General features: G+C 36.7%; 1 protein-coding gene across 1 annotated transcript; it reads left to right on the top strand.

Moving 5' to 3' along the window:
• The first annotated feature begins 87 nt into the window (after positions 1-87).
• On the top strand, positions 88-18,468 carry LOC117294938 (4-aminobutyrate aminotransferase, mitochondrial-like). The gene is made up of 16 exons (XM_033777496.1): positions 88-827; positions 1,271-1,385; positions 2,323-2,444; positions 2,941-2,973; positions 3,740-3,857; positions 5,632-5,681; positions 6,516-6,596; positions 7,945-8,037; positions 8,983-9,042; positions 11,125-11,188; positions 12,122-12,270; positions 13,250-13,387; positions 15,048-15,215; positions 15,692-15,841; positions 16,354-16,465; positions 18,225-18,468. Exons 2-16 carry the CDS (start codon positions 1,298-1,300, stop codon positions 18,341-18,343), a joined length of 1,545 nt encoding a protein of 514 aa, XP_033633387.1. The 5' UTR covers positions 88-827; positions 1,271-1,297; the 3' UTR covers positions 18,344-18,468.
• The last annotated feature ends 856 nt before the right edge of the window (positions 18,469-19,324 follow it).

The raw sequence follows: 19,324 nt of genomic DNA, 5'->3' as shown, positions 1-19,324 counted from the left end.
CTCTTTGTGAAATTGACCCCTAGTCAAGTCTGTTGTCTCTTGACAAAAAGCTGTTGTTTGTCATCACTTTTGATCTGCCTTCTGCTGGTTTGAATTTCCATTTAATAAAAAGGTTTGAGACTATTTTCCTTTCCAGGCCTCAATCTTTACAATGGGGGATAATAGTGGCAGCAAACTTACCTGGTAAAACCATTTTCAAGGATTTTTTTTCCGTTATTAACACTTTTTAAATCGATAAAGGAGCGATTGGGTTTCTGAAATTAGCTTCCGCTTTAAATTGAACTGAAACAATTTATGTTGTGAAAAAATAACTATGGAGGATGGAAATGTAATCATACAATTTTCAACTCACAATTTTAATAAGATTTGAGGTTGAACAAAGGAAAAAAATTGAATTTTTTTTTTGATTCACTCCAAATCTGATAAAAGACTATCCAGTCAGTTTTCCCTTGGGGTTTATAACTTGAATTCTAGTCTGATAAGAGTAAAGGAAATGTAGGTCGAGTTGAAAAATTAGGCACAGGCAAGCAGTGAAATGACATCATTATGGGAATGGGCAAGTTGAGTGACTATAAATAGAATCAGAGGAACTTTTATCCGAACTGTAAACAGAAGTCATCATCTAGGTCGTTGGGCATGGCTGTTGGTTTGCAGCCCCTGGATGGGTCACTGTTTGCACACTCGATGACCACATACAACCCACTGAAGGTAGTGTTTAAAGTCCACTGGAGTGTTGCAGTTGTATCCCAGTTTCTAATCTGTGAAATCACAATCAGATGTCGTTCGTGTAACTGTTGGACTATGTATTGACGTGTGCTGTAGTGTTGGTAAGTATAACAATTTATTATGCTATTTATCCAAAAAATGTTTATAAAATATTGATAAAGCACTTTTACAATAAAGCCAGCACATATTCAATTCTAAAAGATCACCCTCTTTCCTTTCAGGTTTGAACAAAGTTCTGATGCAGTAAAATTCACTTGCAGGAATTAGGGCAGGCCTGGAATTTTATTTCAGAGTAAGGCCATTTTCATTTTGCAAAGAGGCACTTCCTTTGGAAAATCTTAAAGTCTATAAGAAATGTTTGAAGGGGCACCAAGGCCAAGACCAGGGGCAACGGAGACCATTGCCTCATTGGCCTTTGTGGAATTCTAGGCCTGTTAGTAAATACAAGATGAAAGTCTCACTGAGATGTCCTTTTTCAAGTTTCTGGACTAGAGCTGTGACAATAATCCCATCTCTACATTATTATTTCTTCTTCTTCTTCTAGGACTAATAAATAGATTGTTACTTTAACATGGCCCTTTTGTCAACCGGAGGACTGTTCCACAGGATCAGTGGAGCAGGTATTTTAGCACGCACATCTCGCTGTACAACACTAAGAGGTGAGTTAATAATTTATCTGATATGAAGAAATCTTGTTCTAATTTTCTAGTGCCGAGGATACTGTTCCCTGAAGCTCCTTGAAGTTTAGGGATTATTTATGGTGGAAATGTCATCATTTTAACATACCTCCTAAAATTTGGGTCTGAGTTTCAGACTTTTTGTCAGCAATTGGGTCTGGCCCCCTGTGAAATGCAAAAATGTGAATGCTGTGCAGTGCTTATGTCCAAATCACTCATCACGTCTAAAGCCATTGGACACTTTCGGAACAGAAAAAAAATTAAAGTTCACAGATTTACAAATAACTTACAGGGTTTACAGAAGGTAATGGTGAAAGACTTCTCTTGAAATATTATTCCATAAAATGCTTTACTTTTTGAGAAAAAAATTAAAAACAACATCAATCCTCAATATCGAGAATTACGGATTTATTTTAAACGCATGTCATGACACGGCGAAATGTGCGGAAACAAGGGTGGGTTTTCCCGTTATTTTCTCCTGACTCCGATGACCAATTGAGCCTAAATTTTCACAGATTTGTTATTTTATATATAAGTTGTGATACACAAAGTGTGGGCCTTGGACAATACTGTTTACGGAAAGTGTACAATGGCTTTAAGTGAGTGAGACATCAGACTATCCTTGGGTCTCCCCCTCCAAGAGTGAAGTTTTAGGCATGGGCCGAACTTCATAAAACCTGTAAGCATAAAAACTTGCTAAGCACAGACAAGTTTTGCTTAACAGGAGCTCGTTACAATAAAAAATTCTGTAAAGCTGTCACTGTTGCACTCATTTTTGGCTCAGCAAAGAAATTTGCAAAGAACTCAACTTTAATACTTACACAAATCCAGGATAATTTTTATTCTTTTCTGATAAAACCCCTCTTTGCCCTTTACTTTCCTGTAACCCCTTTACATGGCTGCTGCTTTCTTTCGTCAGGATTGTCAACGGTATTGTCGGATGAAGCTAAGGTTAAGAAGGAAAGAAAGAATCTCCTTCCTCATATCGTTGAATATGGAGGTCCATTGATGAAGACTACTGTCCCTGGACCAAAATCTCAAGTAAGCGTCTTACCCCTTTATTCAGATCTTAAGCCTCAGAAGACAGGCAGCACAAATTCATGCTTATATTACAGCTAAAGCTTTGGCAGGTGTAAGATTGTATGAAAAGTCAGCAGTCGAGTTGGCGTATAGTTGTAATCTTTTCTTGCCATCCACTGTGCTGGGACCAGAGTTCAAATATAACAGGGAGAAAATCTAACAGTCCCCACCTGATTGCGTGAATTTTCCCTGGAATATCTCTGTGGGGTATCCCTCCCATATTTAAAACTGAAAATGTCCTTTGTCTTCTCCCCAGGAGTTGTTGGCTAGTAATTAATAGGCTAAGCTTGTTTTCTGAGAGTCTTTGGCTTCACAACCAGATGAAATGAAATAAAATGAAAGGCAAAATCCTGAATTTTGATAACATTATCCTGTTGGTCTGGTTTATCTAATAAAGAAGTAAAGAATGTACTTTTTGGAAACTTACCACTTCTCAAATTTCTTTGTAACTTTTTAGGAGCTGCTGAAGTCATTTGATGATGTAACTAAGGTGAGTTATGAATGAACACCAAGCTTTATTGAAAGTAGATTTCTTGGAATTTCTATCTTTGAGTGGTTGCATTTGGGTTCTTTAACATTGTATTAAATTGTGGCAGTATGTCGCAAAAGCTCAGTGTACAGTATATGTTCAAGTGTCATATAATATGTCAGGATATCTGATGACCCCTTGCATGATGCTGAACGCAATTAGGCACAATGTGCTTCTACCACGTTCACCATATTGGGGCGTGAATTCCTTTTTCACACCCAAAATGGCCATACAGGAAAAGCTGCTGTTAGTCTGCAGTGCATTGTGATAACTTACTGGCAAAGTTTGTGGGTTCGAATCCCACTCAAGTAATATGCCTGCAATTTTATTTTTGCACAGAACTTGGAAAAGTACTGAGTATACAAAATTAATCCAAAGGCCGCAGGCCTCAAATCAAATCCCCGCTTTGGTAAATGCTTCTTTGTTCAACCCCAAAATTGCCTTTTGAAGTATTTTTTGCATGAAATGTATGGTGTAGTTTTGCTAGAGGGTGTTTTTCTTCACACTATGTTCTCGAACCCAGATGACTGATTGAGCTGAAACTTTCACAGGTCGTAGTTGGGTGGAAGTGGAGGTACTGGTCTTTGACAATTACCAACGTTGTTTGGTGCTTAACAAAACTTGTTTACCCCATCATCTGTCACTACTATTTGGTGCGTTTGTGGTGCCTCACAGTTATTTCAAAGTCTTGCATTTTCAGTCATTGTTTGTTTTGTTTTCTTTGCAGAATGTTGAGACTGTACAGTATTTTGTGGACTTTCATCAGAGTCTTGGCAACTATCTTGTAGACGTTGACGGAAATCGATTCCTGGATTCCTTCATGCACATCTCATCCATTCCACTTGGTAAGATTTCACTCTATATAAGATCATCCAAGAAATGCATCGAACATCTATCAAAACATCTTTCCTTTTCAACTTATTTGCTTTCAAATAGGCCCCTCCACTGTCAAATAGAGCGTTATGATGCATCAAGGGGGCAACAAAGGCAATTGCCTCCATACCCCCTAGTCATTGCCATCATGCCCTTAGATATCTGCAGTAGAACTTTACAATTTCCCCATAGGGGAAGGAGAAATGCCTTGGTGCCCTTGCCTTTTCGAAACAAAGCATACAGGCCTGATTTATATTGAGTTCTTGTGAAAGCGGGGAATTTTATACCATTATTACCCCATACATAAAGACGACCCTTCGCTTGTACTGAGTGCCATGAGCAACCTTTTGTTCTAATTTAATACTCAAACAAGAAAATAGAATAACAAACCAAAAGGACCAGTGGTATAAATGCAATAAATAGTTTTCGGCGTTTCGCCCCTAGCAGACTGATATGGTTGTAGTGTCAGGCCATTAACTATTTTTTGCATTACTATTCAAATATTTACATGGTCTTAAAACTGATCTCTGTTTGTTAATAACCCCCAAGACCATGGACATTTTGTTACCATTAACAACCTGCACTTCAATAAAGTTCTATTCAATCGATATAAGAACAGTAATCTAAATCATATAGGCCTACTCAAACTTATTGGGTTTACTTCTTTTATTGTTTATTCTCCAGAAGGCTTTAGGGTTGAGCAAAGTTTCTAGTATAACTTCGTTCAAGCATAACATCCATTTATGCCATAAAACACCCTTTTTAAGTGTTGTGTGGGTGGGTGACCATGTGTTATATTTTGATGCAAATATTGTTCACTGTTCCATACAATCTCCATGCCTTTGACTCACAGAAGGTCAATCTTGTATGATCAATTGGATTTACAGAGCCTGGTCGGCGTTCCGTCTCAAGCCATTTCAATTGATCATATTTACATTGGCTTCCAGTGAATAAAGCACTTTAAATTTAACAAACTTGTGTCTTGTTTACAAATTTCTAAAGGGACTAGCTCCATCCAGCCAGGTTATCTTTGTGACTTACTAACTGTCAAATCAACTATATTCACTCTGCGCTCGACATCCTCTGGTGCGGTATATTTACAGCAGCTACTTGGCAAAACTAAATACCATGATGATATTTCCCCCTCCCGACCCTTGAGTCTGTTAAAACTTCTTCAAAAGCTTTTACAAATTCAGATTTAAATTTTTTGTTTGTTATTGTTTAAGTTTTAACTATTGATTTTGTCTTTTTACCCATATACACTGATGTCTGTTAGCACTGTATACTCAGTACTTACCCGAGTTCTGTGAAAAAAATCACCTGTAGGCATATTACTCAGGTGGGATGCGAACCAACGACCTTTTAAATTCTAGACCACCGAGATTGCCCGGTGGCTAGAGGCAGTTCAAATCATATGTTTTAGCAGTGGGTACAGCAAACAATTGATGCAAAATTGAAAACAGTTTTAACAACTTGGGTTTTGTTTCGGCTGCTTTTTTTCAGATTTCTTACAGGTAAAAATCCACAAGTAAAAATGCTGTACTTGTGATTTCTATGTGACATGTACAATGATTTTTTAAATAATGTTGATTGTAATCCAGCTTAGGATATTTTGGCATGAGCTGACACAATGTGTACAAGGTGGTTCAGACAATATTAAAATATGTTTGCATGTGACAACATCCCTTGCCACTTTTCAAGAAATATTCATTTTTTAACACCACTGTTGATTCTGTCTGTTTTCAGGTTACAATCATCCAGCTATTCTTGATGTAGTGAAAAACCCAGCCAACTTGGTAAATATAAAAATAGAATAAGCCATTGCAAACTGCTTACCAAATAAAAGGATCTATGGTATAAATGCAAAAGTAGTTAATGGCCTAACGTTTCGACCCTAGCAGATTATTTAGCCTCTTATGAGAAAGCTAAACTAGTGTTGAAAGCTAAGGCCATTAACTTTTTTTTTTTTGGCAAATTTGTAAATACTGTACATTGAAAGTTAATTCAGATTGAAGTAGATTGTTCAAATAGTGATTGAATCTTAATTGTATTGCCCTTTATCTTTGTGAAACCAGGCCTTGTTGCAGTGAATTAAACATTTTGTCATTTCAACTTGTATTCTAGATTTAACAATTTAAAACATTACTGAAGTATTATGGTTGTGATGTTTACATAATAGTGTCAACCAAATAACTATTTCAACAAGTTTTTTCCACTTCTGATGTCTCGAAAGTCCAAATAATTGAACATTCTAAATGGTGTTCAACTAACTTTGGACGGTTCCATTAGACCGCTAGAACAATCTACTGGAACAAAAGCTAAGATGCTTGTTCATATGTTTGAATTTTTCCTGTATAATAATTAAAGAGTATTTATATAGGGCCTTATGCCAGGCCTCAAGGTGATTTTCACTAAAATACAATATTTTAAAAACAACACTTAATATTGAAAAGGCAGCCAAGAAGGGTATGGCAAGGTGACCTGGTCAGCAGAACATTCTGATGGTCCATGGGATGCGGGTGTATGGCAAATGGGACTGTTCCTTTGTGCCTAGAACATAACCCACCTTTGAGACTCTTCATTATGAATATCCATATCTAAAGATTAAAATGTATGATTTATACTTACAGAGTTTATTTGCAAACAGACCAGCATTAGCTGTGAAACCAACCAAAGAATACCCAACGGATCTTTTCAATGCTCTCGTTTCGGTAAGACAATTTTACCAATCTTTAGAACGCTAGGTGGCAGTAGATTGTACCAGGTAAATTTTCATTATTTAGGTAGTTTGCATGCGCTCACTTCGGAAAACCATGGATTTACCTGGGCCTGGTTTCGTAAAGCTGTTAAGCAAACAATTCTGCTTAGCAAGTTTCCTGACTTAGCAAGAAATGACTGGGTCCCAATCGTTACATTGGTAACTGTATGGTGTTCTGGCTGGTAACCTATTTTTGCTAAGCAAAAGTTTTAGGCTTACAGGCTGAATGAAATTGGGCTCTGGTCTGATGTTCATCAGTGTATAAAAAATTTAAAAGCCAGCCGTTGATTTCACAAAGAGTTAGGACTCGTCTTATCTCGAGTTAGGACGAGTAACTCGTCCTAACTTAGGATTAATCTTAAGGTCTGCATGCTACAGTGCAGGGTTGGGACTCGTCCTAAGTCCTTAGATTAGTCTTAAGTCATGAAGAGTTTTGTGAAATCGACGGCTGATCTTCAAACAAAACTAAATTTGGAGTCGATGGGTGGGTCCAAAACAATTTTGAAATAAACTTTTAAACATTGACTACTCTGAATGGTCCCTGAGCAGTTGCCTGATTGCTGGGACACAAACCTCAACTTTTGGATACCATTTCTACCTCCATGTTGATACTAATCAGATTTAACTCATACACCAATGTTTATGCAGTACTTATCCGAGTCCTAAACAAACCACAATCTATTGGGAAGAAATGGCATATCAAAATTATCACATTTCATGATTTTAGTTTGTTAACCCTAACTCTCTTAAGTTATTTACTGGGTTCACCTGTCCACTCTTAATAGAAACAAAACTAAATGATGACTCAACACCAAACTGTTTTTATGGTGGTATGCCTGTTACCATATACAGCATAATAAGTTTATTAGTACATAATCTTGGTGCAAAGGTTAGGGTTATTTATGGTAAATAAGCACTTCAAAATAACAAGATGTGCAATATTGTTGGGGCATCAACATCTGATGCTTGAGTGTTTTTTTTAAATGAAACTTTATGTTGTTTTTATTTTTTTTATTTTTATGTGGAATGGTTCTTTGAATCTTTCAAAAAAAATGCTTTTAAATATGTTTTTGAAATGCAACTTTGCACTCTTGGTAAGAGGGCTACAAGAAAAAAACATTGCAAGTTCATCCTCTGATGGTCTGCCCAAAGAATCATAAGAATACCAACAGTAATGTAACTCCTTAATCATGTCGACTTGCTCTAGGGTACTGAACAAAATAAGACTCACTAACACTTTATGTTAACTTTCAGGAACAAAATGTACAAAAGAACTTTGTTTGTTATTGTTTTGTTTACAGGTTGCACCAAAAGGTTTAAAACATGTACAGACAATGATGTGTGGAGCATGCTCAGTGGAAAATGCTCTCAAGCAAACATACATGTGGTATAGGGTGAGTACAAGCCATTTTGTGATGTGTTTTTTCCCCCGTGAACACACTTCTCAACCTGAGTAGTTTTGAGAAATTTTGTGCGACAGAAGTATCATAAGGCTCTGCTTACCATAAGCACAGAATCAGCGCTTACGGAAACAGGAAATTCTGTGCTTACGTCTACGTATTTCACGGGTAAGCGGCGAATTTTGGCTTCTGTGCTTGCATACTCCACGTTACTAGGCATTCTCTGCTTACAAGGGTAGCGCAGAAATTTGCACAAAAACAGGGAATAGTTATCATAAGTGCAGAATTTTGAGTTGGGGAGCTAGTAAATGATGATTTGTTCGTCAAAGAGCTAGTGGAAGACAAGGTGTTTGTCAAAGAGCTTGTACAAACCCCCCGCCCCTCACTAGACAACAAATATTGATTTGACTCAATAACATGACCTGAAAAAAAATGGGACCTACAGAAATGGAGTTAGATAAGCTTATTACAGTGTAATATTCTAGGCCTGATTTCACAGCTGTAAGATTCATTTTAAGATGAGTCGTCGACATCACCACACTGATTTGTATTGTGACATCACACTTTGCTTGCAATTAAGAGCGATTTGCAGTTAAGACCTTATCGATTTACACAAAGACAGTCCTAACGTAGGATTAGTCCTAGGACTCTGTAGTCCAGTTATTACAAACTTAAGGCTAGTCCTAAAAGGAGATAAGATTAGATTTTACTCTTTGTGAAATCTACCCCAGGTCCAGGAATATTTTTTAGCTAAGGCTCTACAATCTTTTACCCCAAGTTGAGCCCTGCAGCCGATTTCACAAAACTTTACGCAAGGTTTATGGCGCAAGTTGCACCATAAACGTTGCGCAAATGTACTTTAACAGTTGAGTAAAGTTTTGTGAGATCGGCTGCTGGAAATGTAAGCTTCAAGTGTTCTCATATGTTTCTTCTTCACAGACCAAAGAACGAGGAGGACCACCTTCACAAGAGGATCTTGACACTTGTCTTCTTAACAAGGTGTGTTAATTTACCCGAGTTAACAATGTTTGTGCTGAACAGTTTTTCCATTCAGTCATGTTCTTTGAATTTCTTGATTTGTAACTTTTCTTGAAACTTTTCTCCTAAACAAGGTGTGAAAACCTCCCCCAAATTAACAATGTTTGTGCTGAATAGTTTTTCCATTAAGTCATTTGTGTAAACATTCTTGATTTGTAACTTTTCTCCTAAACAAGGTGTGATAACTCACCCAAAGTAACATTGTTTGTGCTGAGGAATCTTTGATTAACTTGGTCATGTTCTTTGAATATCTTGATTTGTAACTTTTCTTGAAACTTGTCTCCTTAAAAGGGTGCGATAATCTCACCCAAAGTAACATTGTTTGTGCTGAGGAATTTTTAATTAATTAGGCCTGAGTCATGCTCGTTGAATATCTTGTTTTGTAACTTTTCTTGAAACTTTTTTCTTGACAAGGTGCGGCAAATAACCTCACCCAAAATGTCAATGTTTGTGCTGAGGAATTTTTGATTAGATTTGTCATTGTTTGTTAAATTTCTCAATTTATAACTCTTCTTGAAACTTGTCTCCTAAACAGGGCGCAATAACCTCACCCATATTAACAATGTTTGTGCTGAGGAATTTATAATTAAGTCATAATTGTTTAAAATGATTGACTTGTAACCTCACCCATATTAACAATGTTTGTGCTGAGGAATTTATAATTAAGTCATAATTGTTTAAAATGATTGACTTGTAACCTCGCCCATATTAACAATGTTTGTGCTGAGGAATTTATAATTAAGTCATAATTGTTTAAAATGATTGACTTGTAACCTCGCCCAAATTAACAATGTTTGTGATCAGGAGTTTTTAATGAACTTTGTCATTGCTTGTTACATTTCTCAACTTTTCTTTAAACTTGCCTCCTTAACAGTGGGCGCTAACCTCACCCAAATTAACATTGTTTGTGCTGAGGAATTTTTGATTAACTTGGTCATGTCTGTTAAATTTCTTGACTTGTATCTTGTCTTGAAACTTGTCTCCTAAACAAAGTGTGATAACCTCACCCAAATTAACAATGTTTGTGCTGAGAGGTTTTCAATTATGTCAAGTTTGTTGAATTTCTTGATTTTTAACTTTTCTTGAAATTTGTCTTCTATATAAGCTGGGATAACCTCACCCAAAGTAACAGTGTTTATTGCTGAGGAATTATGTCATGTTCTTTGAATTTCTTGATTTGTACTTGTCTTGAAACTTGTCTCCTAAACAGGCTGCAATAACCTCCCATTTTAAAAATGTATGTGCTATTGAATTCCTCAATTTGTAACATTTCTTGAAACTTGTCTCCTAAATAAGGTATGATAACGCTATCCAAGTTAACAGTGTTTGTGCTGAGAAGTTTATAATTCAGTCATGTCTGTTGAATTTCTCAATTCGTAATTTTTTTTTTTTAAATTGCCTTCTCTTTTACACGATGTGCAGTAACCTCGCTCAAATTATCAATGTTTGTGCTGAGGAGTTTTTTAAATAAGTAATGTTTGTTGAATATTATTGATTTGTAACTTTTCTTGAAAGTTGCCTTCTTAACAGGGGGTAACTTTTCCTTGGTCGTCTAGTGTATTGTTTATTGCATTTTTATGACATTGCCTTGTACATGTTTCCTCTGTTCACCAACCTTGTTTTTACTAAGGGCCTGCATTTTCTTATTTTTTTTATTTTGCCTTCTCAATGACAGTGTTTATATTAATCATTGTATACAGCTGGTCTAATATTTATTGTCTCTAATGTATCTTTATATTTTAACCTATTACTTGTAAAGCACATCAAGGGATCAAAATATGTTTTACAAATGCTGTTTTATTATATATTTATTTTAATATTGTATTTTATTATGTATGCTGTTGTATTATTATTATTTTCTTTCCAGTCGCATTATACCTGTTTTAAAAAAAGTGTAAATGTTTTGTTTTCGACCCTCACTTTCATTTCAAAGTGGATATTGGCTTTCCCTGTATCCAACCAGCAAAACAGTACATTTATGAAACCCTTAATAGGAGCTAAAAACGTAATTATTATTATTCAAGTTTTATATTTGCCACACAGCAACCTGGAAATCCTCCATACAGCGTGCTGTCATTTCAAGGGTCTTTCCATGGCAGAACAGTTGGTAAGAGCAAAACCTTTCCATAAAATCATAAAAAAGGAGTGTATTCTTGTAGTATTTACTCCAAAAATGCCCACTGAGCTGGCCAGTCTCCTTTACCTGTACTTTTTCACCTCTCGTGTTTTCCTTCTTTTGATTCTTTCTGTCATTTGAGGTCCTGTTGTATTTTTTTCTTTATATCATAGTTTTTAATGTAGTATTTTGTTGCTCATTGTACTTGCCCGTATATATTGTATTTTTCCTATTTAATGTTTGTCTTTTTACTGTTTGTTGTACTCTACGCCTACAGATTTTTGTATAACATATAAATTGTTAAATTTGCATCGGGAATAAAGATTATTAATTTTGGTTTTTTTACCCATACACCGATGTGTGTTAGCACTGTATACTCAGTACTTTCCCGAGTCCTGTGAAAAAAAATATCACAGGCATGTTACTCGGGTGGGATTCGAACCCACGACCCTTGCAATTCTAGAGCAGTGTCACACCAACTAGACTTACAGAGGTTGCCCGGTAGCTAGAGGCAAATTAAACATCTCTTATATCGTTGCAGTACCCGCTGCCAAAACATAGGATTCGAACTGCCTCTGTAGTCTAGTTGGTAAGACACTGCTCTAGAATTGCAAGGGTCGTGGGTTCGAATCCCACCCGAGTAACATGCCTGTGATATTTTTTTCACAGGACTCGGGAAAGTACTGAGTATACAGTGCTAACACACATCGGTGTATGGGTAAAAAACCAAAATTAATAATATCAATTTTTATTTTTGTACCCTTTTGCCAGTGGAAACTGAATTTCAATACTTTTTGAAATCATCATGTAAGTTTGAATCCGACTGTCCACTCTGTTCTGAGTTCTTTGAACAGTAAATGAAATCTATCTCTCTACCAATCTTTGAGTAATTTTGTTGTCTTTATTTCCTCCCCCACTGTACAGCCACACTTTCTCTATCGCACTCTAAGATTGCCCATAGGATTGATATGCCCACATTGGATTGGCCTATTGCACCCTTCCCAAGGCTCCAGTATCCACTGGAGCAATACCAACAGGAGAACCGTGCTGAAGAAGACAAGTGTCTAGCTGAGGTAATCTTAAAAGTAGCCTCCTTTCAAGACGTTAAGTGATTTTAACTGTTTATAGTGCAGCCTAAGAATTGGGAATAACCAACAAACATTGTGAATCGAGGCTAACTCGATTCTCTTCTCTCACATAATAATATTGACTCCTTATATATCAGTGACGCTCAAGGTGCTTTAACGTTCAGTATTTTTCCTGCAAGGTTTCTGAAGAGCCTTGTTTTTGAAGTTTAAGACTTTTTTCCTTGACATAGCACAATATGCAGCCAATCAAATCAGGACCAACAGGGCTAACCCCTTCTCTTTTCGATAAGTGCACTGGGTTCTGTTACGTGCATTTTACACAACACACAAACTGCTTTTTGTCAAAGCATCATGGCTAAGTGTCTTGCTAAAGGACACAAGTGTCATGACCGGGACTCGAACCAACAATCTGCTGAGCAGACACCAGATTTTGAGGCCGGTGTCCCCTCGGCCATGACACGCTACATGTATTCTTAACAATAGCCTCAATCCTATGTGTAAAGTGACTTTAACTGTTTAAAGACACTGGACACTATTGGTAATTGTCAAAGACCAGTCTTCTCACTTGCTGTATCTCAACATATGCTGAAATTAATAAACCTGTGAAAATTTGAGCTCAATCGGTTGTGAGATAATAATGGAAGAAAAAACACCCTTGTCACACAAAGTTGTGTGCTTTCAGATGCTTGATTTCGAGACCTCACATTTAGAATTTGAGTTTGTGGAAAATTACTTCTTTCTCAAAAAATCTCTCACTTCAGAGGGAGCCGTTCCTCACAATGTTTTATACTATATCAACAGCTCCCCATTACTTGTTACCAAGTAAGAATGCTCATAATTATTTTGAGTAATTACCAATAGTGTCCACTTTTGTGATCATAATGGCCACCAGCACGACATGATGAAGGGTGTGTTCCTTGCACCTGCACCATTGATAGAGATATATTGCCCAATTGTTTTGCAGGTTTATGCACAGGTTGAGAGGATGAAAGCGAGAGGTGAACCAGTTGTCAGTGTCATCATTGAGGCTATACAAGGTGAGGGCGGGGACAACCATGCCACACCCTACTTCTTCAAAAAACTCCAGAGTATATGCAAAGAGGTATGGACAAGATCAATAGATGTATGCAATCTATGGCCAAATTTCAAGAAGCTGCTGAAGCACAAAAAGTGGCCGAGCACAAATCAATTTTGCTTATACCAGATCGAGTAAACAGCTATCCTTGTGTTGTCTGTGACTTGTGTATTGCTCATTTTTGCTTAGCAGCAAACCATTATAAGCAACCTTTTCTGATTGAGCAGAGCCAGGAAAGACTCCTTCGTATATTTGATTGTTTAGATGATCTTCGGCCAATCTCCTCATACAAACTTTGATTTAATGTCTGTTTGAATTGCACATAATAAAAATATCAAGAAATTGTGATTATCCTAGTCATTGTTAGATCAGTGGATTCAAAACCACACCATGGTGACTAATGCTACCAGATATTGCGTCCAAGGCACTAGACCACTTAGTAGTACTCGAACCCACAACCTCGTGATTTCAAATCCTGCAGTCTAACCACTGGACCATGCATATGGACATGGTGACTCTAGTGTTATTAATAATACTTAGCAGTCTGCTTAGCAGCTTTCTGCATATACATGTATATGAATTCCTCCTCCACTATAAGGGCATGTCATGAGCTGGAGTGGTCTAGTGGATTGGTCTCAGCACCTCTCAGTGCCTTAGTCATCAGGGTGTGGTCTTGAATACAGGTCATGACTCTTGTGTCCTTGACTGGCAAGACACGTAATGCTTCTTTTAACCTTAGGCTAAATTGGTATCAGTGAGGGTGGAGATGGGATCTTGTGATTGAACTTGGCAGAAAAAGGCTATAGCACTCAATCTCCAAGGAGCTGAGATGGTTTAACCTTTTCAGCTGTGTTGTCCAGGGTCGATTAAATTAGCCCAATCTTCGGACTGCCTTTTACCATGACTGCTTAGTTTAGCCCTCTTAATATTACATTTGTATTGGCCGTTGCATAACCTTCGTGAACACACACACTCAAGTTATGACCAAATTAAAGTTAGGGATCTCATCTGTGAACTTGTATTATATATGTCTTAACTGCAGTCAATGTCCACAGAATTTTTATTTGAAATTTCTAATTTCTGCATGGCATGAGCAAAGGGCTCTGCTCGGGTTAAGGAATAAAAGAAATGGCACAGCGTATTTCATTCAAAGTGTTCACTTTCTTCTCACAGTTGTTCTCACTTTATATCAACCATGCAGGGTGGGACTTAGTTCGTCTTAAGACAAACTTCTTCTTTAAAATTCCTTGAGTTCCAAATATTTCAGTGATAGGTCTTTCTCGATAGCTGGCCCCAACTTTTAAACAGCATCCTATCAGTATCAGGAATTTTATTACTGTATTTATTCTCCTTTTAATTATCTCTCTTGTGTTCTCTTAATCTTCTTTTTGGTCTATGTTCTTTTTTTTGTGATTGCAGCTTTTGATTTTTGTTTTTTTAGCATCTGGACCACCTTCTTCCCCCAGTTTTACTGTAAAAAAAAATATCAAAAAATCCATGATGGAAAATAGACATTTAAATGATTTAAAACAACCAATAATATATATTTTTAGGAAGCATCTGAAACACTTCTTATTCATTACACCATAGTTATCCTATTCTATTCTTGTTCAGTGTTTTGATCTCCCTGTAAAAGTGCTTCATAAAAAAATATTAATTATTATTATGAATATGATCAATTTCTTAGGTGGGTGCATCTTTCATTGTGGATGAGATACAGACAGGCTGCCTGGCCACAGGGACCTTCTGGGCGCATGAGGCTTGGGACCTTCCTGAAGCACCAGACTTTGTCTGCTTCAGTAAGAAGATGTTGACTGGAGGATACTACTTCAAGGAGGAATTCGCTCCTCATGGGGTAAGAAAGTGGGTCCACCCCACCCTAGTTATTTCCTCTTTCAGTGCCCATGTTTTGTTTGAGTTTTGAACCTAAAACGCCCAGCTTTTTTAGTTTGTTTTTTTAATTGTCCCCCAAACAAGTCTTTCTCATCAAACAAAATGTGCCTTTCTGATATGTGATGCCTTTTTACATCTCAAAGTCAACAGTATTTCTTGTCGTGATTTTGAACTTGTTACAAATTTTAATAGCATTTCCATTTACAATGTGAATGTTGTGCAGATCATTTTAATTTGTTGTTTTTACACTGTACAATCTTGTATCTTTTTCTGAAAGTATTAACGCTATATATTTAATGCCCTTAATATAAGTAAGTTTTTATGCTAATAATTATTTTGAGTAATAACCAATAGTGTCCAGTGTCTTTAAGTGCAATCCAAATTTTATGTAATTTGACAAAAAAGTTCACTTAAAAAGTTTTGATCTTGCATTTAAAGGCTGCTGGCAGAGTGTTTAATACATGGATGGGCGACCCACCTAAGGTCATGATGCTAGAGGCAGTTATTAAGCAGATCAAGAAAGATAATCTTCAGGAAGTAGTCCGGGCATCAGGGGAGGCCTTACTATCAGGCCTGGAAGATCTACAGGTAATTCTAGAGTTGAAGCTAACCATAGCATTTCAACACAAACCCTAACCCCAATCCTAAGTCATAACCCGACCCAAACGCTAACCACAACCCTGATCCAAACCCCAACTCTAATCTTAACCCTCTGATCAAGCTGATCGGAACCCAAAACCCAGCCCTTATCTTACCCCCCCCCCCCCAACCTTTGTGACTCTTTTCCATCAGGAATTCTAACTAAGTAAAGCCTGGTTCATACTTCCTGTGAATGCTTTGAGCGAAGCAAGTTAGACAAATTTGGCCGGAATGTTTTGCAAAAGTTCAGCAAAGGTCAACCCATCCGAATTGTTGGATGAAAATTTGTGACGTCATCCAACATTTGATTCGCATCCACAGGAAGTGAGGTCACCTGTACGCAAGTCGGTTGAGGGAGTTTGGGTTTTGAGTTAACATTTTTCATCATTTCGTAAACACATCCATGCTGTTCTGTTTGGTTTAATAAATAATAAATAATAACAATTAATCCTTCTCCCCAGGCTAAATATCCGGACCTCATTTCCAGAACCCGTGGTGTTGGAACATTCTGTGCATTTGATTGTAAGGATCCAGATACAAGCATGAAGCTTGCGCTCAAAACCAGAGATTCGGGTAAGCATATGAATCTTGTAAATGTAAGCATTTATAATTGGCATATTTCAACTGTGAAGCACTTGAGAAAAAGATCAAAAGAAATGGGGAAATAAAAGTAGACAATGAACCTAAAGGGTGTGGCATTCTTTGTTGAGATTGAAATTAATGCCTTTGCACTTTTATGTCTTTTTATATGTGATGCTATTTTTAAGATGTATTTTGACCCCCTCAGCTTAAGCTGCTGGTCATTTTTTTGTGTTTGTACCAATAAATAAAATAATAAATAATTATAAATGTTTACAGATTTGCACATGACAATGGTATACATTAAAGGTCATGGTGGAAATAAGCTGAGGTGGAAACGTTCCCTTAGGAAAATTTTTTATTTGTTTTTGCATGACATGCTTGGGTGGATTTTTGCATTTATGTGATCCTGACTACTGTACTTTATACATGAAGGTCAGGTTGACTAACGACCTGACCAACAGTTTGCAATTTTCGTTTCAATTGTTCATTTGTTATGCTGTGCTAAATTGTCTTTGAATCCTGAATTAGAAATGAATAGAAATGAACTTTGTTGGTTCATGAAGTGCAGATATAATTTGACTTTAGGTTTGAATTGATGAACATATTGCAAATACAAAAGTTGAGAGGTAAAAATATATGAGATATATGTAAGTTCCAAATGTCATTATTATACTTGGAATTAAAATGGTGCATATTTCTATTGATCATTGATAAAAAGACACTTTTTTTATTCTTTAGACTGATTGCTTTGTTTTTCCATCATTTTTAATTCTTTGCTTCTTTAATTTTCTGTGTATTTCCTTATGACTTTTTATTGACATTGTGATTAAAGACAGTGGACACTATTGGTAATTGTCAAAGACTAGTCTTCTCACTTGGTGTATCTTGACATATGCATAAAATAACAAACCTGTGAAAATTTGAACTCAATTGGTCGTCGAAGTTGTGTGCTTTCAGATGGTTGATTTCAAGACCTCAAGTTCTAAATCTGAGGTATCAAAATCAAATTTGTGTAAAATTACTTCTATCTTGAAAACTACGTCACTTCAGAGGGAGCCGTTTCTCACAATGTTCTATACTATCAACCTCTCCCCATTACTCGCTACCAAGAAAGGTTTTATGCTAATAATTATTTTGAGTAATTACCAATAGTGTCCACTGCCTTTAAAGCCTTGTATTTTTAATTGATGATGTTATTTGATGGCTTAGTCTGCATATTTACATTTGTGTGTATACTTTCTATAATTATTAATGCTGATTTATGTATTTTTGTGAAGCGTTTTGAGGCCTTGAATAAGGCTTTTATTTATAAATGCTTCATTAATATTTTATGACATGCATCAATTCTAATTATGATATGCACTTCATGTTTTGTTTGTGATTATAAGTAGTTTTTGGGGTTGATTATAAGTAATAACAACTATTCATAATCTGTATAATTCCAAATAATTTCTCAAGTTGTTTGTTTATTTTATACTATACTACATTTCTATTTTTCATGTTACAATTCAGTGTAGAATTGTTTCAAGGACCCTATCTAAAAATGTACACACAGGAGTTAACTCCCAAAATGGCGGAAATGGTAGACACAAACTTTGCATTATGCATTAAGGTGCCTTATGCATCCTACAGTGGGTCAATATGTGTGTATATGGTTGTTTTACCATAAAATGCAACTTCCCACATTTGGGCCTTAGCACCTTCACTAAAGACTAACATAACTATTTTTCCCTATGTTTTCATAACCCAGGTGTTCAAATTGGTACATGTGGGACACAGACAGTGAGATTTCGGCCAGCTCTAATCTTCCAGCCAAAGCATGTTGACATTGTGCTTGACCATCTGGATACTGCTCTAGCCGAGTTCTAAACGATAAATGAAATAGATTTTTGTATAGTTCAGCACATACTGGACAGCTCTTTTCAATTTGATAATAGGATAAATTTATATATGATTTGAGGCATTGCATGGTGAGGTATCAATATATGTTTGGTTTGCGGTAACACCATGTGTGTATCTACTTGCCATGTAGAGTTTGTTCTTTAGAGAACTGACTTTCTATATTCTACTGCTGCAGAGTAGATTTATCGGATTGTTCGGGATAAATTTAATGATCAGCCAAACCGGATGACTAGCTCTTGATCAAGGCACGCCAGCCAGCAAGAATGGTTTAGCCAAATGCTTTGCCTCATGTTGCTTCATGCCTCCAAACTCCAGCACACCCCCAACGTGGATCCACACACTGAATGCACTGTACACATAACATACAATGTACAATGTACGTAGGTACATTACAATACTGTATTACTCAACAGTATGACCAATGCATATAGTCCATAACATAGTGTGGTACAAGGTTGCACAGACAAACTTGTATCCATCCTAGTTACTGATCTACCGGGCGCCCAGCGACAATAGTCTTGAACCCAGGCTAGCCTAGGACTGGGTATGAAATCCTGGTTATGAAGTCTCAATTTAAGAAAATTGTCTTAGCTCGTAATTCATGTAGCTTCCTGTAAGAAGCTACTAGTGTCACCCCATTTAACATTCTAGACCCATCCCATATGTAAGACTGTTTATATGTGTAGTACAATCCTTTTACCATGGTGCATCTTTTTGTCAGCACCCTGTGACCCTACTACAATTAAATTGTGGTTAACAGACTTTTAGACCTTTTGCCGGGGTGCAACTTTTTGTTAGCACCCTACTACACTTTACAATCAAATCATGGTTATTAGACTTTAAGACCTTTTGCCGAGGTGCAACTTTTTGTTAGCACCCTGTGACCCTACTACAATTAAATTGTGGTTAACAGACTTTTAGACCTTTTGCCGGGGTGCAACTTTTTGT

Source organism: Asterias rubens, chromosome 1 (assembly GCF_902459465.1).
Source record: "Asterias rubens chromosome 1, eAstRub1.3, whole genome shotgun sequence".
NCBI classification, from domain to species: domain Eukaryota; kingdom Metazoa; phylum Echinodermata; class Asteroidea; order Forcipulatida; family Asteriidae; genus Asterias; species Asterias rubens.
The sequence above is the reverse complement of the archived record's forward strand: the minus strand, read 5'-3'. Positions and strand labels throughout refer to the sequence as shown.